A 27,269-nucleotide genomic window follows, 5' to 3' on the forward strand; every position below is an offset into this window, starting at 1 on the left:
TTTTAGACAGAGTGGTCCTTCTTGACTTAGTACATGAAATTATATTCCTTAGGCCCATGTGCTTGTAAAATACTGTGTAGCAGCTCAGTAGTATATCTATATCATTTGGTATATCTATGGTTTCTCACTATTATCTTTCAGTGTTCATGCACATGAGAGGGCTAGTAATGCCCGCCCACCTTGCAGGATTGTTGAGCATTTAAGAGGAAAATATATGTAAAGCATTTAGCACAGAGTCAGCCATAGAGTTTATATTTGCCTAGTAAGTTGTTCAGCACACCCAGGGGAAGGAATTATTTCTACTGAGTTGTGTGGTACAGGACCACTTGCAAGTGTTTATAAAAAGAGGTTGTAGTTGTTCATCCAAAGGCATTCTTCCTTCCTTTTTTGGAAGGGAATTTTATTGAGGACAGAAATGTGCTTAGAGTACCAGGCAAGGCTATGTTACTAAGTTCAAATCTGTAAGATGTAGATAGAAGTTCTTGGGTGGGGCTTCTGGAAAGATCCTTTCTAAAAGAGATTTTCTAAAAATCTAACAAATACTCTTCTGAATACTAGTTTCTTAGTGAGAAAGTCATTTCCTAGGCAGGTTGATAGGGAGCCTAGGGGTCCCCAAGGAGAGAGGGGTCTGGAATTCTCAAGGAGGAAGAAAGGACAAACTTTTTTTCTTTCTCCACATTCCTTAGGATTATATAACAATAATGTATCCTAAAAAAAAAAAAAAAAGAAAGAAAAAAAAATAATGTATCCTGCCTAAGGACAGTCTTTGGATTCAACCTTCTGTTATCTTAAAATGTTAATTATGGGAGTAGATCTGGTCTTTACAAGGATGTATCTTGCCTGAGGACAGTGTTATCTTAAAATGTAAATTATGGGAGTAGGTCTGATGAGGTCTTTATAACCTCCAGACATTCTTTGGATTATATAACCTCATTGTTAACACTGGCAAGCGGGTACTCTTTCTGCCCCCTTCTGATGCCTATGTCAGAAGCTTTCTCTATCTCCTTTATACTTCAATAAAACTTTATTACACAAAAGCTCTAAGCGATCAAGCCTTGTCTCTGGCCCTGATTTGAATTCTTCTCCTCCCGGGGCCAAGAATCCCGGTGTATTCGCGTGATTCAACAACAACCTTTCATCTGTCAAGTAAAATTGGTGTTTCATTTTGCAAAACAGGGACTAGTTAAGCTCACAACTCAAACTGTATTTGTTTAGAACAAATGGCAATGCTGTATCATATCATTCAGCCTAATAGTCCAACTGCCTTTCCAGACAACCATCATAGAATTTTAAAGATACGTATATCTCAAGGGTCAACTTTTGATAGAGTTAATAATTGTTACTGTGAAACTGTTTTTTGTTTTTTTTTTTCTTTTTCTGCAAAGAGTAGTGGTGAAGAATACAATGACTACTAGATCAAACTAAAATAAACTAAGGTGATGTCTGAAGCTACAACAACCATTTTGGCCCAAACTTGAGGATAGAAGCCAACAGTAAGGATAGAGCGGAGTTTGCATTCCTGGGGTACCAACCTAACAACACCTTCTGAGAGAGGGAAAAGAGCGTAAGGGCTTAGGATGTTGAAAGTTAGGCATGCAGGCGAACCCATCCTTCGATCTGTTAAAGGAGCTAATGTGAGGCTGACTGCTGGGCCTTGATCTAATCCCAGTATTCCCGTCCTTGGGAACTTCTGGGACTAGCTGAAGGCTAGGTAGCAAGACTGGGGCTGGACTAGGACGACAACGGAGGAAGAAAAGGTGGAAAACAGGCTCTCTGTGCAGGACTGAGAGGCTGGCCAAACCCCATACTGTGTCAGCCCTCGCCCCAAGTACTCCTTTCCCTTTTTTCTCCTACTGGTGTAGTCCGGGGAGAGCAGCGGGAGTCAAAACTGGACTTCGGCCACCCGCAGTCCCGCAGAACTGACCCCGAATCCACCCAACAGCGTCAGCTGAGCAGGCAGTTAGCACCCCGCAACCCCTCAGCCCACTTTGAAAGCTCCCAGAGCCACCAGCCGCGACACGGGCCGTCTCAAGCTGCCGTTGGCCAGCGCGCGTCACGTGCAGCAGCGCGCGGCGGCGATTGGTGCAGTGCGAGACGGCGGGGACGCGCCGGGGACCGCAGAGGGAGCGTCACCTCAGCCCCTAGTGCCCAGCGGCGGTGAATGGACCGCTAGGCGGGCGGCCTGGTCAGGCAGGCAGGACTGTGAGTGGCGGTAGTATTGCTTGCCCTGGTGGGCAGCGGCGGGGCCTCTGGGACACCTCGGTGAAGCACGGCCTGTGGGGTTCAGTTGGGGCTGGGCGGAGGTCAGCCGGCGGACGCGGGGCAAGTAGGGTGGGGAAGGCGGGGAAGCGACCCGCCTGCCGCTACGAGGACTACGGATGAGAAGCCGCGGGAGAGGCGCGCGATCTGCTGTTAACTTAGCTGCCCCGGCGATTCCAGCTGCGTGTTAAACGTCTGAATCCTCACGTGGTGAGTGCTGGCGGGCACCTCAGTGAGGGGGATTGGCCTGAGTTTCGGGGCTGCAGGACCCGGTTGCGAGGGGCCTCTCTCAACCCCGCCCAGGACCCGACATCTTTTTGTAGGAGCTCCTGATTTTTAAATATCAGTAACTAATTAAAAGTAAATGAGTAAACTGAGGGGGAGGGCGGATGGGCCGGTTCCAGACCATCGGTTTGTGGCCAATGTAGACTAGATCCTGCTCCTAATTTGTTGTGTGACCTTGACCAAGTCACCTCTCTCGGGGATGGACATTCTCAACGTGGATGATAGTGCTCATATTTTTGAGGGGAAAAAGATCTCAGACAATACAATGGCTTGTGGCTTACCAAAGGGCCACAAAACTTAAGTACTGTCTGTCTCGGACTGGGAGATTAGAAGAGAAAATGCTTAGCAAGGCTCCTGGGAGGAGAGGGGGTAAATGAGAAAAAGATGAGAAACCCTGCTTTAAGGGAAGAGATAAAGAGACGTTCTTGTGATAGTTACATACATTAGAGGATTAAAGCAAATGAGTTGGAAGAACTTGAAAGGTCGTCTATTAGAAAAGTTTTGTGACGCCTCACACGTACACACACATAATTTTACTTAGTCTCCAAAACAGACTGTCATTCCACCTTCTGTAATGAGAAAATTGAGGATCCAAGGGTTTGGGTGACATGCTGCAGTCAGAGCTATTTAATGAGGAACTGGGATTTAAACCCAAGCCTCTGTGGCTCCAAAACCCATTCATCATGTTGCCTCTCAGCCTCTGTTCCAGTTATGTCCCAACCAAGAATTCTACTTTGTGACTTAAAATATGAATATTTCCAGCCCCCCACACCTAAGAAATGTGAATTCAGTATTTGGGACCTAGCCTGGTAATCTGCATTTTAACTGTTATTAGGTGATTCCATTTTGGTGATCTAGGAACCATTTGGAGAACAACTACTCCATAAATTTCCCACCCAGCCCCCACGTCCTCATGGCGTGTACCCTAGGGATTCGAAAGAGCAGAGATTACATCTTCTCTTCCAAAGAGGTGGCCAACCAAGCTTTGAGAGAAGCCAAGGTTTATGAGCTAGCACCTTGCACACCTCTCAGTTTGAGAAAGTGCTGGCAATTTTGGTTTTCTTTCTTCCTCCCCCCCTCTTCCTTCCTTCCTTTCTCCTCCCCCCTTTTCTCCCCTCTTTTTTTATACAGCTTCCGTTGTTGCTACTCTGTTACTCCTGAGAAAATGGCTCAAGGCATTTATTTTAAAGTCCATATTAAAATTTAAAACACCATGAAAAAAGTTTAAAAACCACAATTCATTCATAATGCTTCCAGTCTGTAAGTTTTCATGTTCTGTTGTATTGTTCTACTATTAATTAATAATCTCCCTCTTGTTAATCATATAGATTATTCAAGTTCACACAATTTAGAAAATTCTTCTAGGAGATGAGCTTGAACCTCACAATTCCAATTGGAAATCAGAAAATTATGCTGAAGATAAACCTTAAATCACAGTTCTCTTTAGAACATATCTCATTCTTCCAAATGCCTCAAAATCTGAAGATTTTTCTTTAGTTCTAAAAATAAATGGTATCATTGGTATGCATATGTATACACTGAAATGTTTCTTTTCCAGTGACTTCATCTGTTCTTTCCCATATCACTTCATTCTCACCAAAAGATATATTTAATTATTAATACTTAATTTGCTTATATATTTCATGTTCTAAAAAATGTAAGTTGAATAATCAAAACATTTCTTTGCAATTATTAACTGTCATTTAATGCACTTTGCTGCTAAAAAGGTTTTATTTGTCTAGTTCTTATGGAGGCAATATGGGATAGAGGAAATAAAGTGAGTTTTAGTTTGAGGAAGACCTGGTGCTCCAACCCCAATTCCAACACTTTCAAACAGTGATCAATCTGATCACAGTAAATTGAGCAAATTAGATTTTTAAAGAAGCTGTGAATTTTGTATTGTAACTAGTTACAGTGATGAAAAATTGAAACTCTCTACTTACGCTTGCATAAGAAACTATTAATAGGGATTCTGCTTTAACATTTTCTCAGTTTGTTAATGATCATGTTTTCTTCTTCTTTTTTTTTTTGGTCTTATTTAAAACCTAACATTTGTTCTGTTGGGTAGTAAACCTTTATGATTTTAATCCATAACTTTTTGAGTGGCAGATTCTACTGCAAAACCACTAACTAGCCTTATTCTAGCTGCTATGAAAGAATACTTCCTTTCTTTGTTCTTTCTCTTGGATGTGAAGATATTAGTCTTTGGCTCATACTTTGCTGTCTGGATGCTGTGTAGTGCTGCTGGATGTGTTTATAGTGCAAGGAGTTGGCCATTGCAGGTAGAGAATGGTTTAGAGAAGGCCTACAAATTGTACTTGAGGGAAACAAAGGCATGTGTTTTTTGATCTTGGAGTTTTTATTCACTACAGTTCAAGCAGCACCATTTCTTTTGCACACTCGATCTAATAATTTGTGGCACTCTTCCCTTCAAAAGGAAGGTTGTCTGGCCCTATAAATGAACTCAGGACTTGATTTCATCAAAAATGTTTGAATACTTGTGCTAGACATTATAATAGTTTAAATGGATCAATTATTATAGATTCTTAGATTCCTGTATGTTTAAGAAGGGCCATATGGTCTTAGCTACTCATGGAAACATTTTCTCATTTAGAATCATACTGTTTTCAAAGTCAATCCTAATATGTTACTTTTATAGCTTTATAAAGACTAATTTAATTTAGCTCTAGGTGGAAAATGTTCTAGAGGATTTATATTTTCTCCATTTAAAAAAACCTTCTGATTTAGGGTTTAAATTGCCCAGTAGTTTAATTAGTGTTGTTTCTATGTTTTTATTTTATTCTAGACACAATACTGTTTCCCAGGAAGTTTGCATATAATATGTATTGACTTTTAAAAATAATGTTTTCTAGAAATAAATAAAGGTAGGTAAATATATAGTCAATATCAAACTTAGAAAATACTGATAATCAGAAAATAAAATACACTCTGTTAATATTTTGACATGTTCTTCTGGTCTTTGTTTATGTACCTGTTCTATTTATGTATTTCTTAATAAAAATGAGATCATACTCTGTATTCTATTTTATACCTTATATTTTTTAATCTAGTAGCATATGACGGAGGAGCCTGGTAGGCTACAGTCCATGGGGTCGTGAAGAGTCAGACACGACTGAGCGACTTCACTTTCACTTTTCACTTTCATGCATTGGAGAAGGAAATGGCAACCCACTCCAGTGTTCTTGCCTAGAGAATCCCAGGGACGGGGGAGGCTGATAGGCTGCCGTCTATGGGGTTGCACAGAGTCGGACACGACTGAAGCGACTTAGCAGCAGCAGCAGCATATGACAAATAAATGTGCTTTTTACGTGCATAATTTAAGTTCTTTGTGAGCAGATGTTTTGTTGCTAAAATAGGGACCACACGAATCTATTTATTAAATTAGTCTACAGAAACCCAGTCTACCAACCCAGGAACAGAATTACTTCTCTGCTCCTTTTTGACCCCAATTCTGTACCTGTTACTCCCCACTGCCCATTTCCCCACCCCCAGGAGGGTTCTGTTGGGGGAGTCTCTGAAGGAAGTTTTATCTAGTCAGTTATACATTGTTAACACTTAAGTTCTCTTCTTTTCCAGTCTTTTCAGTAAATCCTTCAGAATTTTTATATTTTATTTTATTTGCTGGAGACAAACATCACGAGTGGAGTTGGGAGGATTTAGAGTAATACAGGAAAATAAAATCATATGCTGGAATTCTTTCTCAGACTTATAGGGAAAGGAGAGATAACTGAATAAAAATACTCCCTGGGTATATGCTTTCATTCTTTCTCCCAGACAATGATGTTTTTAAAGGTCAGGGACTATTTATTCTTATATTCCTCATGCCCCTCATAGTTCTTGGCACCTAGTAGCAACTCAGGTATTTATTATATTGACTCATGAGTCCCTAACTATCCTGGCTTCTTCCCTGCTTAACATATACTAGTTTATATGTCTCTTTTCAGTATGTTCCTGTATACTCTGTCTTCATACTTTGAAAAATATATATATTTGCACAAAGACACAATTCTATATGATTGAAAATTGGAAAAATATCAAAGATCTAATTTTATTATTATTGAGGATGTCAAAGTTTTCTATCATCATACAGTTATAACTAAAAACTGCATTATTTATTTTGTTATTCAGATTGTTCCAGCATTTGCCATTGTGAGCTGTTTTAGTTGGCTTCTGAATCGCTTTGACATAGCCCTAGCAGTTTGTGTTTTGAGCACTTTCCTACTTTCTGGGCAGGATCATCTTGTATATTCTCTACTCTGCTTCTAAAATCAGCCATTTCTCTTTTTGTTTATCTTTGTTGTTTTTTACTTTTTTATTTTCCATATGGCTTTTTACAAGATATTGAATATAATTCCCTGTGCTGTACAGTAGGACCTTGATGTTTATCTGTTCTATTAACATATATAATAGTTTGCATCTGTTAATCCCCAACTCCCAATCCATTCCTCCGCATCCCGCTTCCCCTTGGCAACCACGAGTCTATTCTCTATGTCTGTGACTCTTTTGTAAATAAGTTCATTTGTGTCATATTTTAGATTCCGCATATATCATATGGTATCTGTCTTTTTCTTTCTGACTTAACTTCACGTAATATGACAATCTCCAGGTTCATCTGTGCTGCTGCTTCTTTTTTATGTAAAATCACCTATTTCCCTGGATTCTTTCATTGGAAAATGGTATTAGAAACCAAGACTTGCTCTAATCTGCTCATCATTGAAGCACACTTATTCACCCAGGCCAAGGAGGGGTAACTGTGACCACAGCTGGGCTGTGCTCGAAGTGCCTGTGGCAGTGGAGACTGACAGGCTGTTATACTGGGGCAGGATCACTCTGGTGGGAGTCCCTCCCAGTGCCTGCAGAGGCTGAAGAAGATGGTTGAGGAAGGGGGTTGCAATGGTGGCCCTACCCCTTCTATGCCACTCAACAATGATGCCTTGCTTCTATGATGTCCCAGGTTTTTTGTGTAAACTTTCCTGGTTGTGGGGCCCTTAGTCCTGTTACTTCAGGCTGTCTTTTCACAGCCAATCCTCCCTGAGTCAGTTCTCTGAACCCCACTTTCCAGCACTCAACTCCCTCTACACCAGGAGACACACAACTCATAGTGGAGTGCTCAGGGCTAAGGCACAGATCATGCATGCATTTCTTACTTTGTTCTGCCTTCCCCTGATCCCCCAAAGTTCCCTTTCTGCCCCAGCTGATCTCTCCACATTTTCTGAATGTGGGAACCTGTCCTCACCTTCAGCCTCCCGCCAGGATTGCTGGCCTGTTTTTTTTATTCCTTTTCTTTTTTTCTTTCTTTGGTCCTACCCGGTTGTTAGGGCATTTTTCTTATCCTTTAAGGTGTCCAGAGTCTTCCACTAATGTTCAGAAGATGCTCTGTGAGAATTGTTCCATTTGTAGATGTATTCTTGATGTAATTGTGAGGAGAGACAAGTTCTGGGTCCTCCTATTCTGCCATCTTGACTTCCCCTTAAAATTTTTTTCTTTAATGAATTTTGCTTTTAGTATTGTACTTAAAAACTCATCACCAAATTCAAAGTCATGCTGATTTTTTCCCCTAAGTTTTCTTATAGAAATTTTTTAGTTTCTACATTTTACATTTAGGTCTATGATCTACTTCAAGTTAATTTTTGTGTAAGATGTGAAGTTCAGTTTGTTGTATATGGACTTCCAGTGTAGCATGATTTATTGAAAAGACTTCTTTCTCCATTGAATTGCCTTTGCACTTTTGTCAAAAATTTACAGTATTTGTGTACGTCTGTTTCCATACTCTCTATTCTGTTTCATTGACTGATGTGTCTGTTCTCCACCCCCCTCCGCCCCCATGTTCATTACTGTAATGGTGAATCTTGAATAATATAAATTCTTAAGCTTTTGCTTTTCTTTCCCAGAATTGGATTGGTTATTCTAGTACCTCTACTTTTTCACAGATTTTTGAAATAAATTTATATATTTCTATTAAAAAAAAACCTGGCTAGAATTTCAATAGGGATTACATTAGGTCACAGAAAATTGACATCTTTACTGACTAGTTGATTTTTATGTGTTGGCTGTGTGCCTTTTGACTTTGCTAAACTCTTCATAAGAGTTATTTGGTAGATTCTTTGGGGTCTTCTGCATACAGTTATGTTGTCTGTGGTTAAGGATGATGCTGTGAAAGTGCTGCACTGAATATGTCAGCAAATTTGGAAAACTCAGCAGTGGCCACAGGACTGGAAAACGTCAGTTTTTATTCCAATCCCAAAGAAAGGCAATGCCAAAGAATGCTCAAACTACCGCACAATTGCACTCATCTCACATGCTAGTAAAGTAATGCTCAAAATTCTCCAAGCCAGGCTTTAGCAATACGTGAACCGTGAACTTCCAGTTGTTCAAGCTGGTTTTAGAAAAGGCAAAGGAACCACAGACCAAATTGCCAACATCCGCTGGATCGTTGAAAAAGCAAGAGAGTTCCAGAAAAACATCTATTTCTGTTTTATTGACTATGCCAAAGCCTTTGTGTGGATCACAATAAACTGTGGAAAATTCTGAAAGAGATGGGAATACCAGACCACGTGACCTGCCTCTTGAGAAACCTATATGCAGGTCAGGAAGCAACAGTTAGAACTGGACATGGAACAACAGAATGGTTCCAAATAGGAAAAGGAGTATGTCAAAGCTGTATATTGTCACCCTGCTTATTTAACTTATATGCAGAGTACATCATGAGAAATGCTAGGCTGGAAGAAGCACAAGCTGGAATCAAGATTGCCAGAAGAAATATCAATAACCTCAGATATGCAGATGACACCACCCTTATGGCAGAAAGTGAAGAGGAACTAAAAAGCCTCTTGATGAAGGTGAAAGAAGAGAATGAAAAAGTTGGCTTAAAACTCAACATTCAGAAAACGAAGATCATGGCATCTGGTCCTGTCACTTCATGGGAAATAGATGGGGAAACAGTGGAAACAGTGTCAGACTTTCTTTTTGGGGGCTCCAAAATCACTACAGATGGTGACTGCAGCCATGAAATTAAAAGATGCTTACTCCTTGGAAGGAAAGTTATGACCAACCTAGATAGCATATTAAAAAGCAGAGCCATTACTTTGCCAACAAAGGTCTGTCTAGTCAAGGCTATGGTTTTTCCAGTAGTCATGTATGGATGTGAGAGTTGGACTGTGAAGAAAGCTGAGTGCTGAAGAATTGATGCCTTTGAACTGTGGTGTTGGAGAAGACTCTTGAGAGTCTTGGACTCTCTTGGACTCTTGGACTGCAAGGAGATCCAACCAGTCCATTCTGAAGGAGATCAGCCCTGGGATTTCTTTGGAAGGAATGATGCTAAAGCTGAAACTCCAGTACTTTGGCCACCTCATGCGAAGAGTTGACTCATTGGAAAAGACTCTGATGCTAGGAGGGATTAGGGGCAAGAGGAGAAGGGGACGACAGAGGATGAGATGGCTAGATGGCATCACTGACTCGATGGACCTGAGTCTGAGTGAACTCGGGGAGTTGGTGATGGACAGGGAGGCCTGGCGTGCTGCGATTCATGGGGTTGCAAAGAGTCGGACACGACTGAGCAACTGAACTGAACTGAACTGAACTGAAAGCAGTCTTACATATTTCTTCCTTTCTAGCCTGAATACCCTTCATTTCTTTTTTTTTTTTTATTTAAATACACTAGCTAGGACTTTCAGTATAAGGTTGAATTAGAAGTGATGAGAGAGGACATCCTTGCCCTGTTACTGATCTTAGGGGAAATACTTAACATCTTATGCTCAAAATTATTCAAGCTAGGCATCAGTAGTATGTGAACCGAGAACTTCCAGATGTACAAGCTGGGTTTCAAAGAGATAGAGGAACCAGAGATCAAATTGCCAACATTCATTGGATCATGGAGAAAACAAGAGAATTCCAGAAAAACATCCACTTATGCTTCATTGATTATGCTAAAGCCTTTGTGGACCACAACAAACTGGAAAATTCTTAAGAGATGGGAATACCACACCACCTTACCTGTCTCCTGAGAAACTTGTATGCAGATAAAGAAGTAAGTTAGAACCGAACATGAAACTACTGACTGGTTCAAAACTGGGAAAGGAGTATGACAAGGCTGTTATTGTCACTCTGCCTATTTAATTTACATGCACAATACATCATACAGAAGGCGGGCTGGCTGAATCACAAGCTGGAATCAAGATTGCCAAGAGAAATATCAACATCCTCAGATATGCAGATGATACCACTCTAATGGCAGAAAATGAAGAGGAACTAAAGAACTGCTTGATGAGGGTGAAAGAGGAGAGTGAAAAAACTGGCTTAAAACTGAAAATCCAAAAACTTAGATTTTTTGAATCACTTCATGGCAAATAGAAGGGAAAAAAGTGGCAACTTTGACAGATTTTATTTTCTCGGGCTCCAAAATCATTGCAGACAGTGACTGCAACCACAAAATTAAAGCTTCCTCCTTGGAAGAAAAGTTCTGACAAACCCAGACACCATATTCCAAAGCAGAGGAATACTTTGCTGACACAGCTCTGTATAGTCAAAGCTATGGTTTTTCCAGTGCTCACGTACAGTTGTGAAAGTTGGACCATGAAAAATGCTGAGCGCTGAAGAATTGATGCTTTTGAATTGTGGTGCCGGAGAACTCTTGAGAGTCCCTTCGACTGCAAGGGGATCAAACCAGTCAATCCTAAAGGAAATCAGCACTGAATATTCATTGGAAGGACTGATGTTGAAGCCGAAGCTCCAACACTTTGGCCACCTGATTCGAAGAGCCGACTCACTGGAAAAGAGCCCAAGACTGAGAATGATTGAAGGTAAAAGGCGAAGGGAGGGGCAGAGGATGAGATGATTAAGTAGCTTCACTGACTCAGTGGACATGAATTTGAACAAACTCTGGGAGATAAATGGAGGACAGTGGAATCTGGCGTGCTAAAGTCACAAAGAGTTGGACACAACTTACGGACTGAACAACAACAACAAACAGAGGATATCCTTGCCTTGTTCCTGATCTTAGGGGGAAAGCCTAGCATCTTGCTGTTGAGAATGATGTTCAGTCCAGTTCAGTTCAGTTGCTCAGTCGTGTCCGACTCTTTGAGACTCCATGAATCGCAGCACGCCAGGCCTCCCTGTCCATCAGCAACTCCTGGAGTTCACTCAAACTCATGTCCATTGAGTCGGTGATGCCATCCAACCATCTCATCCTCTGTTGTCCCCTTCTCCTCCTGCCCCCAATCCCTCCCAGCATCAGGGTCTTTTCCAGTGAGTCAACTCTTTGCATGAGGTGGCCAAAGTACTGGAGTTTCAGCTTTAGCATCATTCCTTCCAAAGAAATCCCAGGGCTGATCTCCTTCAGAATGGACTGGTTGGATCTCCTTGCAGTCCAAGGGACTCTCAAGAGTCTTCTCCAACACCACAGTTCAAAAGCATCAATTCTTCAGTACTCAGCTTTCTTCACAGTCCAACTCTCACATCCATACATGACTACTGGAAAAACCATAGCCTTGACTAGACAGACCTTTGTTGGCAAAGTAATGGCTCTGCTTTTTAATATGCTATCTAGGTTGGTCATAACTTTCCTTCCAAGGAGTAAGCATCTTTTAATTTCATGTCTGCAGTCACCATCTGTAGTGATTTTGGAGCCCAAAAAAAGAAAGTCTGACACTGTTTCCACTGTTTCCCCATCTATCTGCCATGAAGTGATGGGACCAGATGCCATGATCTTAGTTTTCTGAATGTTGAAGTTTAAGCCAACTTTTCCACTCTCCTCTTTCACTTTCATCATTTAGTTCCTCTTCACTTTCTGCCATAAGGGTGGTGTCATCTGCATATCTGAGGTTATTGATATTTCTCCCAGCAATCTTGATTCCAGCTTGTGCTTCTTCCAGCCCAGCGTTTCTCATGATGTACTCTGCATATAAGTTAAATAAGCAGGGTGACAATATATAGCCTTGACATACTCCTTTTCCTATTTGGAAACAGTCTGTTGTTCCATGTCTCGTTCTAACTGGTGCATCCTGACCTGCATATAGATTTCTCAAGAGGCAAGTCAGGTGGTCTGGTACTCCCATCTCTTTCAGAATTTCCCATTTCTTTCAGAGTTTATTGTGATCCACACAGTCAAAGGCTTTGGCATAGTCAAGAGAATGATGTTAGCTCTGATTTTTAAAAAGTAATCTGTATTAGTTTAGTGAAGTTCTCTTCTAATTTTTGAGAGTTTTTATCATGAATTGATGTTGAACTGTTTCTGCTCATGTATTATATGATCACATGATTTTTCTTGTTCTCTGTGTTAATACGATGTCCTATGGACAGAGGAGCCTAGTGGGCTATAGTCCTTGGAGTCACAAAAGTGTTGGAGATGACTTAGCAACTAAACAACAACCATTTTAAGTGTACAGTTCATTAAGTATATTCATGTTGTGTAAATTAAGTTGTACTTTTCATTTTTATTTAGTTCAAAACATTTTCAAGTTTATCTTGAGACTTCTTAACCCATGTATAATTTAAAGTACATTGTTTAATTTCCAAATATTTTGAATTGTCTAGCTGTCATCTATTATTGATTTCTAGTTTTATTTTGGTATGCTCTGAGAACATATTTTATAAGGTTTGTATTCTTTTATCTTTATTAAATTGTGCTTTATGTACCAGAATGTTGGTGAATGTTCCGTGTGAGCTTCTGTTGTTGGATGGAATGTTCTATAAATATCGGTTGGATCAAGTTGGTTGATGGTACTGTTCAGGTCATGTATATTGTTACTGATTTTCTGCCTACCTGATTTATCAATTCCTTGGAAACAGGTGTTGAAACTTCCAGTTGTAAATACAGTCATCCTGCTTATTCACAGTGAAGTGGTTCCAGGATCCCCCACCCCACCTTGGATTCCAAAATCCATGGATGCTCAAGTCCCTTATATAAATTGATGTAATGTCTGCATATAACCTATGCATATCCTCTCGTATACTTTAAAGCATCTCTAGATTACTTATAAACCCTATAAAATTACTTATAGATATGATGTAAATGCTATGTATGTGCGTGCCTGCGTGCTGAGTTACTTCAGTCATTTCTGACTCTGCGTGACCCTGTGGACTGCAGCTTGCCAGACTCCTCTGTCTATGGGATTCTCCAGGCAAGAATACTGGAGTGGGTTGCCTCCAGAGAATCTTCTCAATCCAGGGATTGAACTTGTGTCTCTTAATGTCTACATGCATTGGCAGGCGGGTTCTTTACCATTAGTGCCACCTGGGAAGCCCAAATGCTATGTAAATGGTTGTAAATACAAGCTAAAGATTATGTAAATAGTTGCAGGTATGTAGCAGATTCTTAAGTTCTGCTTCTTGGAGCTTTCTGGGGTTCTTCTCCCAAATATTTTCCATCCGTGGTTGGTTGAATCCCCGAATAGGATTAAGATTCATTTGTGTGTGTATGCATACTCAATCATGTCTCTTCAGATTTTCTGTTTTTTAATTACCTTTTTGTTGAGGTAACATTGGCTACAACATTACATAAGCTTCATGTGTACAATAATATATTTTTACTATGTACGTTACAGCTCACCACCAAAAATTCAGTTTCCATCTGTCACCATATAGTTGATCCCCTTTACCTATTTCACTCTCCCCCAATCACCCCTTCCTCTTTGGTGACCACTATGTTCTCTATATCTATCTATTTGGTTTTATTTATTCAAGTTTTTTATTTTTTTATATTTCACATGAGTGAAATTACATGGTATTTATCTTTCTTCATCTGACTTATTTCATTTAGTTTAATACCCTTAAGGTACATCCATGTTGAAAGATGATACTGAGCAGTATCATCTTTATACTGAGCAATATTCTATTATTTTTGTGATTAAGTAGTGTGTATTCTTGTATATACATATCTATCTCAGTCGTGTCTGACTCTTTGCCACCCCACGGACTGTAGCCTACCAGGTTCCTCTGTCCATGGGATTTTCCAGGCAAGAATACTGGAGTGGGTTGCCATTTCCTTCTCCAGGAGATCTTCCCAACCCAGGGATTGAACCCAGGTCTTCCACACTGTAGGCAGACGCTTTACCATCTGAGCCACTGGGGAAGTCAATTCTTGTATATACATATCTATCTATGTGATGTATCACAGTGATTGGTTTGAGGATGTTGAATCAGCTTGCTTTGATAGATCATGGTTTGGTTTGAGGATGTTGAACCATCCTTGCTTCTGTAGATCATGGTTGTGTGATCTTTGAATGTATTGTATTCAGCTTGCTAATATTTTGTTGAGAATTTTTGCATCTTTGCTTATCAGAGATATTGGCTATAATTTTCTTTTTTTGTTTGTGTTGTCTTCATTTGGTTTTGGTATCAGAGTGATGTTGGCTTTATGAAATTACTTAGCATTCCCTAATTTTCAGTTTTTTTGAAGAGTTTGATAAGGATAGATATTAAATCATCTTTGAATGTTAGAATTTACATGTGAAGCCTCTGGTCCTGGGCTTTTGTTTTGGGGGAGGTTTTTATGTTTCCATTTCACTGTCTGTCTTCATGATTCAGTTTTGGGAGGTTATAATGATTCTAAAAATTTGTCTATGTTTCCAGTTAGTTGTTACATAGCTGTTCGTGATATTCTTTTATAATTCTTTGTATTTTTGTGGTATCTGGTCTGCTCTATTTCCAGTGCTTTCTAATACCTTCTTTATGTCATATATTGAGTTCTTCAGCTCCAGAATTGTCTTGTTCTTTTTTAGGGTTTCAACCTCTTTGGTAAACTATTATTTCATTTCAGTAATTTTTATCTTGAGCTAACTGAACTTGAGCCTTTCTGAGTTTTCTTGTAGCTTGTTGAGTTTCTTCATGAGAGCTCTTTTGAATTCTCTATTAGATCATAATACTCCATAGTTTTAATTTTGCTTTGGATGAAATTGTCATTTTCTTTTTGTGATAGTGTTTCTGTGGTTCTTCATGATGCTTCATGAGTTGTTCCTCTGGCGGTGTATTTGAAATAGAGAATTCATTTCAACTGATTCTGATAACTCAAAAATAATTAAAGGATTTTCTTTTCTCTTCCAATAGGTGGCGCTATAGCACAAGTTTTTGTTTTCTCTTAGCTGAGCTGCCTCTGGTTATATTTAGGAAGTAGCACTTTTCACCCTCCACCTGATGGGCAGAAAGCAAAGATGAACTAAAGAAGAACCTCTTGATGAAGGTGAAAGAGAAGAATGAAAAAGCTGGCTTAAAACTCAACATTCAAAAAACTAAGGTTATGGCATCCGGTGCCTTCACTTCATGGCAAACAGATGGGGAAAAAATGGAAACAGTGGGAGATTTTATTTTGTTGGCCTCCAAAATCACTGCAGATGGTGGGGCTTAATTGCTCTGTGACATGTGGGATCTTCCCAGACCAGGGATTGAACCTGTGTCACCTGTACTAACTAGCAGGTAGACTCCTTACCACTTGAGCCATCAGGGAAGCCCTGTCCTTTACTTTTCAGCCTGTTTGTGTCATTGAATCTAACATGTCTTTTGTAGATTGTATATATTAGTAGTTTAGTTTTTTAGCGGGAGGATGAAATCTAATTTATGCTTTTTTGTTTTATGGTTTTGGGTCCATATTTTTAAGACTAGTTTTTTAAGATCAGTTTTAAGTTCACAACAAAATCGAGAGGAAGTTACAGGGATTTCCCAAATATTCCCTGCTCCAACAGATACATCACCCATTACCAACATTGCTTACCAGAATAATACATTTGTTATAATCTATGAACCTATATTAATATATCATAGTCAACCAAAGTATCATTTACCTTAGGGTTCATTCTTTTTTTAAAATTTATTTATTTTTAAATTGAAGGGTAATTGCTTTACAGAATTGTGTTGGTTTCTGCCAAACATCAGCATGAATCTGCCATAGGTATACATCTGTCCCCTCCCTCTTAAACCTCCCTCCATCTCTTTCCCCATCCTACCTCTCTCAGTTTTTACAGAGCCCCAGTTTGAGTTCCTTGAGTCATACAGCAAATTCCCATTGGCTATCTATTTTACATATGGTAATGTAAGTTTCCATGTTACTTTCTGTTGACATGTTGATGTTGGCAATTTTATCGCTGGTTCCTCTGCCTTTTCTAAATCCAGCTTGTACATCTGGACGTTCTTGATTCACATACTGTTGAAGCCTAGCTTGAAATATTTTGAGCATTACTTTGCTAGCATGTGAAATGAATGCAATCGTGTGCTAGTTTGAACATTATTTGGCATTGCCCTTCTTTGGGACTGAAATGAAAACTGACCTTTTCCAGTCCTGTAGCCACTGCTGAGTTTTCCAAATTTGCTGGCATATTGAGTGTAGCACTTTAACAGCATCATCATTTAGGATTTGAAATCTTTATAGATGCCCTATCATGTCAGTCATTTCAGCCTGAAGGATTCTTTTAGTATTTCTCATAGGGCAGATTTACTAGCAACAAATTCTCTCATATCTGTTTTTTTGGTCTTTGTTTTTAAATCTGGAGATGCCTTAATTTCTCCTTTATTTTTAAAGGAGAATTTAGCTGGATATATAATTCTTGGTTGACCATGTATTTCTTTTAGCACTTTGAAGATGGTCATCTCACTGTCTTTCATCTTTTCTGATAAGACATAACTATCTGTTAACTCTCTTCATGGTCATATTTTAGGCTACAACTTCCTCCACTCAGTTTTAGTTGCCTCTACTTGTGTCTGCTTTCTTTCTTCCCAAATCCATTGAAACCTCTTGCTTCTTGCTCCGTGAGCTTATCCTTTTAAAAATTTTTTCTCACCAGGATCTTAGGAGGAAGGGGAAACTAGTGTATAAATTCAATCCACTACTTAAACCAGATGTTCTCTGTATCTTGCTATAGAAGGTCTGATCTAAGCCTGTGATTTCCCAGGAGCTACACACCTGCCCTTGTTTTAAGTTATCCAAGCTTGTCACTCAAGTGTTTCAAATATGTTTCACAGAATAGTATTTTCTTTGAGAAGTAGTTCAGGAATGTAAAAGATGTAAAATCTTGTTATCCTTCTCAGTCTGTAAATAAATGGAGATAGTAAGGTGAATAGTAAACCCTGCTTCATCTACTATTTTAAGTTTTTCATGTTGAACTAGCTGCAATTTATTTTAAAAATTCTAAACAGTGTCACAGTATTTAAAGGTGGATGTAATTATATGACCACAGTGTTTATATACTTACTAAAAAGAATATTCAGATACTAAACATCTTTTGGTTAGGAATCCAAATTATGGTCTGCAAAATGATGTGGTATGCTGTTTTTTACTAAAATAACTGATAAGGAGAATCTTGCTGATACCACCTGCATAGCAATGCCCTGATTCCAGGTAATGTGTTTGGTTTAAAATAGAATTTTGATAGGAACATTAATGCCCAAGTCTCACCCAGGAACATGAGTCTTTTTCTAGATCTGGTTGATGATGTAGAACTTCTTAACATATTTCAGGAGGTTGTGAAGATTGGGTTAGAAAAAAAAGAAAGTTTTATTTTTCTGGCAGCTAAATAGAACCCAGGAGACACACTTTCACAATAATCTATAGAATATGTGCTGCTAGGTGAATGCAGATTGCCTACCTAATGCATTGGTTCTCAAAGCATCAGGGTCATTGAAAACTAGTTAACAAGGCAGATTCTCAGCCCCACCCAGACCTACTGAGTGGAAATTCTCGAGGTGGGGCTGACTAGTCTGGATTTTTAGGAAAGCCCTCCAATTGATTCTGATGAGTGTTGAATTAGGATTTGTTGACTTTTTTTTTTAATGAATTTAGAAGTATCTGTGGTAGTGGCACTCATGTGAAGATGGTTGAAACCTGTAGGAATAACCAGTCAGATGTGGCTGTTTGTGGGAAAAGAGTATGGAAACCTTGCTTATGAAAACGAGTTTCACCTATTGTTAACATCTTACCTGTTTTATCATAGTATGTTTTGTGAACAGTCTGAACCAAACAGCATATTTCTTCAAATGATGAAATACTGAGAATGATACTGTACTGTTGTTTTTCTCTGATCTGTGATTAGTCTCCTGAGAGCTGGGGACCTTCCCTAAGGTGTATTTAAGGTGTGAAATCACAGAAGCCAGTGTGGTTCATAGCAAACTGCCAGACATAACGTATATTCAAAGCAGTCGTAAGTTATTTCCCTGAGGACTTATCTAGTTAGAAAGGCTGGAGGGATTTGAAAAAAAGAAAAGGTGTGTCTTAAATGTTGCCGGCCTGTTCTCCAGAGGTGATTTGAGGAGAAAGGGGATTTTATATAGTTCTAGGGTTTTTTGTTGTTGTTTTGTTGAGGATACAGACTCAGAGGTGGGATTCATAGTTGAGGACTTAGAGTTTAAAAGAAACATGGTTTTATTTTGTTTTACTACATAAGGAGTCATAAGGAGTGCATTAATTCTTTTAAGGACAAAATACTACATACTGTGGTATTAAGAATCTATTTTTTATAGCATCTGAGCCACTAGATAAATCTTGTCAGCCCTTCATGATGAGGGGATGTGAATAGAATGTGTAATTAGCATTAGGGAAAGCATCCTAAAGGGGAGAAAATTTGGGCTGAGGGTTGAATTTATTGTCATCGTGCATATTTGGCAAAAAAAAAAAAAAATAGCTACACTCCTTAGGGAATTAGGAGGAACACAAATTTTTCAAGTTGCAAATTGAAAAGATGTTGGAAATGTCACTGTGATCAGGGAAGTTAAGATAGAGAGAATGCCATTTCTTGCATTTGTGTAGTGGTGCTATCGTTTATTTGATAGGCTCTTAGCAACAATCTTGAGATAAGTAAAGCATGATTACTCTTCCTCCTTTACAGATGAAAAAGCTGAGGTTCAGAGAGATTAAATGATGGTGGTGTGGTATATATTGGGTTGACCATAAAGTTCATTTGGGCTTTTCTATAAGATATTGTGAACAATATAGTTTGATATAGAAAGAATGATATAGAAGGTCCATATAATCAAAGCTATGGTTTTTCTAGTAGTCATGTACAGATGTGAGAGTTGGACCATAAAGAAGACTGAGTGTCAAACAATTGATGTTTTTGAACTGTAGTGTTGGAGAAGACTCTTGAGAGTCAGTTGGACTGCAAGGAGATCAAACCAGTCAATCCTAAAGGAAATCAGTCCTGAATATTCATTGGAAGGATTGATGTTGAAGCTGAAGCTCCAATACTTTGACCACCTGCTGTAAAGAACTGACTCACTGGAAAAGACCCTGATGGAAAGGTGGAAGGCAAGAGGAGAGGGCAACGGCAGAGGACGAGATGGTTAGATTGTATCACCGACTCAGTGAACATGAATTTGAGCAAGCTGTGGGAGATAGTAAAGGACAGGGTGCTACATTCCATGGGGTCTCAAAAAGTCGGACATGACTTAGCAACTGAATAGCAAACAACACTGCAAATGATTGAACTCTTTGGCCAACCCAATATTTATTCAACAAATTTTTGAGCATCTACTACATAACAGGCCCTTTTCTGGGCTTTTAAGACATAGTAGTTGACAAAGCAGACAAAAATCTATGACTTGATTGGGTAGAGAAAGGCAGATGGTAAATGGGATAAATAAGTAAATTATGTAATGTGCTTAGATATATTTTCTTCACAAGTCCTGAGGAGAAAAACGGAACAGGGAAAGAGAGCTGGTTTAAAATGTGAATAGGGTGACTAGAAGGGTTTTGAAGAGGACGGTGACACGATCCATCTGAAGTTAAGATCATTCTGGCTTCTGTGTTGAAAACAGACTGTATTATCAATCAGGTATGGAATTAGATCTGTGTACTGGCTCTCAGGTAATCTTTATAACTTCTAGAGAGCAGATAGTCTCAGAGCTGTTAGTAAGTGTGCTTAAGATCACAAAGCCAGTAAGTGCCAACAACTCTATTGAAAATATGTTTAGATTTTGTAACATTATGTTTAGCTCTTTTCTGTTTCTGTTGGAAGGGGGGAACATAAAATATGTAAAAGGGCTGTGTTGTTGATACTTGTCTTTGGTATAGCAGTGAATGAAGATTTGGAAGGAAGAATTGACAGATTGTCTGCACAGAGCAAGACAAATTTGAAAATACTACTGTGGAAAGGAGCTCTGAAGAGTTTCTTGAAAGGGAAGCAATTATAAATGGTGCAGAATCCAGTGTAGTTAAGTTCCAATGCATAGTGTAGCAGACTAAGGTCTGTCTTTATTGTTGAAAAGCTGTATGTATAGTGGTTAAGAGCACAAACTCTGGAGCTGAACTATGTAAATTCAAATCCCAGCTCAAATCCCAGTTCAGATAATAGCTATGACTTCAGACAAATTGTTTGACTTGACTTTGCCTTAGTTTCCTATCTGTAAAATAGAAATAATGTACAGACTAAACATGTTCTTGCCGTATAATCCAGCAGTCATGCTCCTTGATGTTTACCCAAAGGAGCTGAAAAACCTTTGTCCACACAAAAACCTGTACACAGATGTTTATAGCCACTATATTCATAAGTACCAAAACTCAGAAACAACCAAGTTGTTCTTCAGTAGGTGAGTGAATAAACTATGGTACATATAGAGAATGGAATATTATTCAGTACTAAAAAGAAATGCACTTTCAAGCCATGAAGACATGGAAGATGTTAATTGTATATTAGTAAGTGAAAGCCAATCTGAAAAGGCTACATAATGTATGATTTCAACTATATTGCATTCTGGAAAAGCCAAAGTATGGAGACAGTGAACAGATTAATTATTACTGGGATGGGGTGTAGAGCGTAACTAAGTGGAGCATAGAGGATTTTTAGGGCAGACACAGTACTGTGTATGATACTATAATGGATACATATCATGATTCTTTGCAACCCCATAGACTGTAGCCCACACAGTCCTCTGTCCATGGAATTCTCCAGGCAAGAATACTGGAATGGTTGCTTTTTCCTACTCCAGGGGCTCTGTCCAGCCTAGGGATCAAATCCAGGTTCCTGGTGTCTCTTGCATTGGCAGGTGGCTTCTTTACCACTAGCACCACCTGGGAAACCTATGCATGTCATACATCTGTCCAGTTCCATAGAGTATCCAATGCCAAGAGTGAATCCTAAGGTAAACTATTGACTCTGGGTGATTATGACGTATCAGTGTAGGTTCTTCTATTATAACACATGTACCACTTTGGTGGGAGGGTGTTGATAATGAGAGGCTGGGCATGTGGGAAATAGGGCAGGGGTTTAGGGGAAAATCTCTGTACCTTCTACTCAGTTTTGCTATGTATCTAAAACTGCTCTAAAAATAAAATAATTTTTTAAAATGGAAATAATGGTGATACTCATCTAATAATATTGTCATGGATATTATGAGTTGAGATATATAAAGCATTTGGAACAGGGCTTGGCATTAAGTAAGTGTATGTGTTATTATTCATGAACATAAAAATATATAGGTTACATAGGTTCACTCATAGACTTAGGCTTGCATCTGTTTTTCCCCATACAAACTTAAATTTTTTAGCCACAGAAGCTTTTATCATGATTGCTGTATAGAATCTAATCATTTTGATTGAATTTCTTTAAGTGTGGCAGAAAGCCTCTTACCAGAATGAGCTGCAGTGTAAGTTGATGATAGAAATTGTTAGACCAAATTTAATAAATCATTTTGAGGATGGGCCAAAGAATCTGCATTTTCCATAAGCACTCAAGGTGATTCTGATGCACGTTGGAGTGCTAGTGCTTTGAGAGTCTAGGAAGAATATACCATACTTCTAATATCTCAGGCACTTATTAATACAATCCCTGCAAATTCTCTCCCCAAAATACATGTATAAATTTTGGCAGATCACTATGTATCTGGAAGATGGAAGAGAAAGTAGTGATGGGAATACCAGACCACCTGACCTGCCTCTTGAGAAACCTATATGCAAGTCAGGAAGCAACAGTTAGAACTGGACATGAACAACAGGCTGGTTCCAAATGGGAAAAGGAGTACGTCAAGGCTGTATATTGTCACCTTGCTTATTTAACTTATATGCAGTGTACATCATGAGAAACGCTGGGCTGGAAGAAGCACAAGCTGGAATCAAGATTGCCCAGAGAAATATCAATAACCTCAGATATGCAGATGACACCATCCTTATGGCAGAAAGTGAAGAGGAACTCAAAAGCCTCTTGATGAAAGAGGAGAGTGAAAAAGTTGGCTTAAAGCTCAGCATTCAGAAAACGAAGATCATGGCATCTGGTCCCATCACTTCATGGGAAATAGATGGGGAAACAGTGTCAGACTTTATTTTTGGGGGCTCCAAAATAACTGCAGGTGGTGATTGCAGCCATGAAATTAAAAGACGCTTACTCCTTGGAAGCAAAGTTATGACCAACCTAGATAGCATATTCAAAAGCAGAGACATTACTTTGTCAACAAAGGTCCGTCTAGTCAAGGCTATGGTTTTTCCAGTGGTCATGTATGGATGTGAGAGTTGGACTGTGAAGAAAGCTGAGCGCCGAAGAATTGATGCTTTTGAACTGTGGTGTTGGAGAAGACTCTTGAGAGTCCCTTGGACTGCAAGGAGATCCAACCAGTCCATCCTAAAGGAGACCATTCCTGGGTATTCATTGGAAGGACTGATGCTGAGGCTGAAACTCCAATACTTTGGCCACCTTATGCGAAGAGTTGACTCATTGGAAAAGACCCTGCTGTTGAGAGGGATTGGGGACAGGAGGAGAAGGGGATGACAGAGGATGAGATGGCTGGATGGCATCACTGACTCGATGGACATGAGTTTGGGTAAACTCCGGGAGTTGGTGATGGACAGGGAGGCCTGGTGTGCTGCGATTCATGGGTCGCAAAGAGTTGGACATGACTGAGCAACTGAACTGAACTGAACTGAACTGATGGAGGGTCAGTGCACAAATGAGCACTTTTGCAGAGTTCTCCTGGATTTGAGTTATTTGAAGAGAGCCAAGGGGGATTTCTGCTTCCAACCAAGATGAAATAACAAGAGACCAGAATCACCACCCTGCCTGAAATAACTATAAAACTAGACAAAATATGTAAAAATGGTTTTGGACATTGAAAAACAGGCAGCTTGGAATCATGATCTTTGAGAGAGGACAAGCAAACATGGTGAGCTTCAGGTTGCACCAGCTGCCTCCCTGGAAGCAGTTTGCATGCTGCAGTATGGGGAGTACCTAAACAGAGTCTTCTTGGAGATGTGTAGAGAGCCAGGATGGCTAGAAGTTGCAGTGTAGTATGTTGGAGAGAAGGGAGTAGCATGAAGAGAGGCTATAGAAACATGTGGAGGACCCTCAAGTTTTTGCTGGCCTAGAGTATTTGGCTGAGTACTGATCTGCACAGACTACCCAAGACTAGGGAGAGATACAGGAAGAAGTAGACAGAACAGTTCCAGGGCATTCACGGGGCTGGAAATAGTTCATGTTCCCACCAGTCAGAGAAGAAAAGCCTCATGATACCCAGAGCATCAGGTGGAAGCCTTACAAAGTTGTGGCCTTAAGCAATGGGCTAAATTAGCCTAAAATGAAGGCAGTTGTGGAGCTGCCATACTAATTTCAGATAACTAGTCTAATGAGGCAGGAAAAAGTGAGTAATTGAGACCTATTGAATAAGTAATGAGGATTTCCTTGTGGAGAAAGAAGGATTAAGTAAAACAGGATAAAAGTATGACTCGTTGTTCAAGCAAACAGGAAAGCTGTTTAATTTGTAAACCAGTGGAACTGAGTTTAAACAGTACTAGAGCTACTAGTACTTGAGCTACTAGAGTTTAGATGAAGGCACGTGATCAACAACTGCACAAAGAATGAAAGGGAATCTGCACTGAATACTTTTGATAGCCCTACAGATACAAATGGGCTTCCTAGGTGGCGCTAGTGGTAAAGAACCCGCCTGCCCATACAGGAGACATAAGAGATGCAGGTTCAATCCCTGGGTGGGATCAAGCCTCTGGAGAATGAAATGGCAAGCCACTCCAGTGTTCTTGTCTGGAGAATAGGGTTGCAAAGACTTGCAACTAAAGTGACTTACCATGAATGCATGCACACACAATACATGTATATAATATCTAACACACAAAATAATTATTTTGTATTTTGTCTTGCATATTAGAATAAGCCTATAGACAAGGCATGGAAGACAAGGCATGGAAAACTTGATTACAGGTATTTTTTGTTGTTCAATTGCTAAATCATGTCTGACTCTCTTGCAATCCCATGGACTGTAGCCTGCTAGGCTCCTCTGACCATGGAATTTTACATGCAAGAATACTGGAATGAGTTGTCATTTCCTTCTCCAGGGGTTCTTCCTGACTCAGGAATCAAAGCTGCATCTCCTGCATTGGCAGGTGAATTCTTTACTGCTGACCCCCCAGGAATGCCCAATTGCAGATATAGCTAAAGTATAAAAATTAAAAATCATTTAAAAAATGATATAGGTCCCCTCCACTTCCAAGTTCTTCTACCTATATCATTTTTTCAATTACTTTTACTTTTTAAGCTTTAGCTAGATCTTAACTAGCTAAAGCTTAAAATTAAAAATTGTTTTTTTTAAAAGGAAATGAAATAGCAGAACTTGGAAGTGGAGAGCAAAGGTGAAATGGAATAGTACAGATAAAATTACTTTTCTTATTTTACAAGGTAAGAATCAAGATACTGTTTAAAGTTGATAGAATAAAATATGGTTAAACGATGTTACTTAAAATTACAAAGATAATCAGAAGAATTAAAAATGTTTTGGTATGTTTGGTGGAGAAAGATTTGGCATGGTGGGAGGTAGGTAGAGTAAATGAGCCAGTTTTCTTGTTTTGGTGAATCATTTTAAAGATGATAAAATAATAACCAGAAGTATACATGTAGTCATTTCCCCTGGAAGAACTAAACCCAGTGTTTACATTTTTAACCTCTGGGGAGTAAAAGTTGGGATGGGAGATAAGAATGGAGACTTTTCATTCTGTACCATTTATTTCTTTGTAAACTTTTATATATGCTTAATTATCTGTGTTTGAAGGTCCACTTTTTAACCTCAAAATGTATTGCAAATCATTTTTAGCCTTTTTTAAAAAAAGTGTCTTGATGTGTCTTGGGACTTCTGAAAATACTAATGTGATAGTAAACCACATACACTGTGCAGACAGGGGAGCTGATTGTTTTTGTTTTAATTTTTGATGATTACAGCCCATCTGAGGGTTAGATCTCAGCTCTGGGTACTAGGATATGAATAACTATAGAATTTAAATAGAAAGGGCATCCATGTCTATGAGGTCTAGAACCATTACATATGAAAAATGTGGAGGAGAAGATCTGCGGGTGGATAGTCTGGGAAGATGTAATGCGAGAGTACATGATCGCTAGCCAGCTTTAGATATGTGGAACAAAGGGTTTATTATTCTGTGTGGTCTCAGAGCAGATATTTACAGAGTAGCCACATAAAAAGAGTTTTTTACTAGAATTATGTGATGATGTCACTGTTAATTTTCAAAGACATTGTGGAGAGAATGCTCATATGGGTTAGGATTCTAATAGAGGACTTCTGAGGTTCCTCACAAATTTGAGTTTCTGAGGGCCAAGTTGAGAAGAAAGTTTTAATATAGTCCACAATCTTATTTGTACTTTTTACTACCCAAAGGGATAAGATTAATTCAACACTATTTAAAGCCATTTTGGGGGTTGTTTCTTTGGCCACTCTGTGCAGCATGCTGCTGCTAAGTCACTTCAGTCGTGTCCGACTCTGTGCGACCCCATAGATGGCAGCCCACCAGGCTCCCCCGTCCCTGGGATTCTCCAGGCAAGAACACTGGAGTGGGTTGCCATTTCCTTCTCCAATGCATGAAAGTGAAGTTGCTCAGTCGTATCCAACTCTTAGTGACATGGGATCTTAATTTCCAGACCAGGGATCAAACCCCTTCCCCTACATTGAAAGTGTGGAGTCTTAACCACTGGACCACCAGGGAAGTTCCTAAAGTGATGTTTTCAATGGGTTTTAGGTGTTAGATCCATGAAAGTCGTCTAATATGCCATTTCACCTCAAGAGATATGTATGCAGTGAATGTGTCCCTTACATCAGAGAAGAGCAAGTCATGGCTTCTCCTTTTGAGACCCCATGGTGTGCAGGGGAGCCAGTCCAGTAGTCACATTTTATTACATCACAGCTGAAGAGCTTAGGGTGGCTTCAGGAAAGACTTAACAGAAAAAGTGACAGGGAGGTCTGTCTTGTCACCACATGCTGGATCACCTGGGACATGCTTCATAACTCCTCATCTACCGAACAACAATTCTGACTGCTCTAAAAATCCCATGGTTCTAAAATGGTGATAATTGTTTTTTGGGGGTCAAAATATGTTTTAAAGGTCCAGAATTTTGAAAAGTAACATGGTAAAAATATTGTAAATCTGATCTTAGTGGGTATTCTTTCAAATTAAATTTTTGCTAATGAGTTTCCTGGAACAACTTGTTCCATTAGTCCATTGACTTCTTGTCTTTGTCTAATATTTGTTTGAAATATTATGTACATTATAAATTTCATATTAGTATGATACCAGATTTGTGATATGAATATTGCAGGAATTTCTTTTATCTTTCATGGTAGAGTACATCTACGATTTTAATTTCTGTATTTCTTTTGAAGGGAGACCGTTTCATCAAGTAGGACTTGAAAATTTTATACCTATTGAACATATAAAACTTGATTTTAGAAATAAAATTTTAGTGAATTTGAAATTGTCAGAGGGTCACTGAAATTTGTGAAGTGTTTTT

General features: G+C 39.2%; 1 protein-coding gene across 7 annotated transcripts in view; it reads left to right on the plus strand.

Moving 5' to 3' along the window:
* Nucleotides 1-2,084: 2,084 nt before the first annotated feature.
* The window catches only part of PTPDC1 (protein tyrosine phosphatase domain containing 1), a 71,303-nt gene continuing 46,118 nt past the window's right edge, over nt 2,085-27,269 (plus strand). For 3 of the 7 annotated variants that reach the window (XM_086315639.1, XM_086315641.1, XM_086315644.1), the window contains exons 1-2: nt 2,085-2,469; nt 15,607-15,739. In XM_086315639.1, the coding sequence (XP_086171765.1) occupies nt 15,734-15,739 (6 nt within the window). In that variant the 5' untranslated portion in view covers nt 2,085-2,469; nt 15,607-15,733. The remainder of the gene's footprint in view (nt 2,470-15,606; nt 15,740-27,269) is intronic. The other 4 variants (XM_086315640.1, XM_086315643.1, XM_086315645.1 and 1 more) reach the window with 2 other exon arrangements.

The sequence above is a fragment of the Bos grunniens genome, chromosome 8 (assembly GCF_055505025.1).
Source record: "Bos grunniens cultivar Pamir isolate PY7600 chromosome 8, Bosgru_T2T1.0, whole genome shotgun sequence".
NCBI classification, from domain to species: domain Eukaryota; kingdom Metazoa; phylum Chordata; class Mammalia; order Artiodactyla; family Bovidae; genus Bos; species Bos grunniens.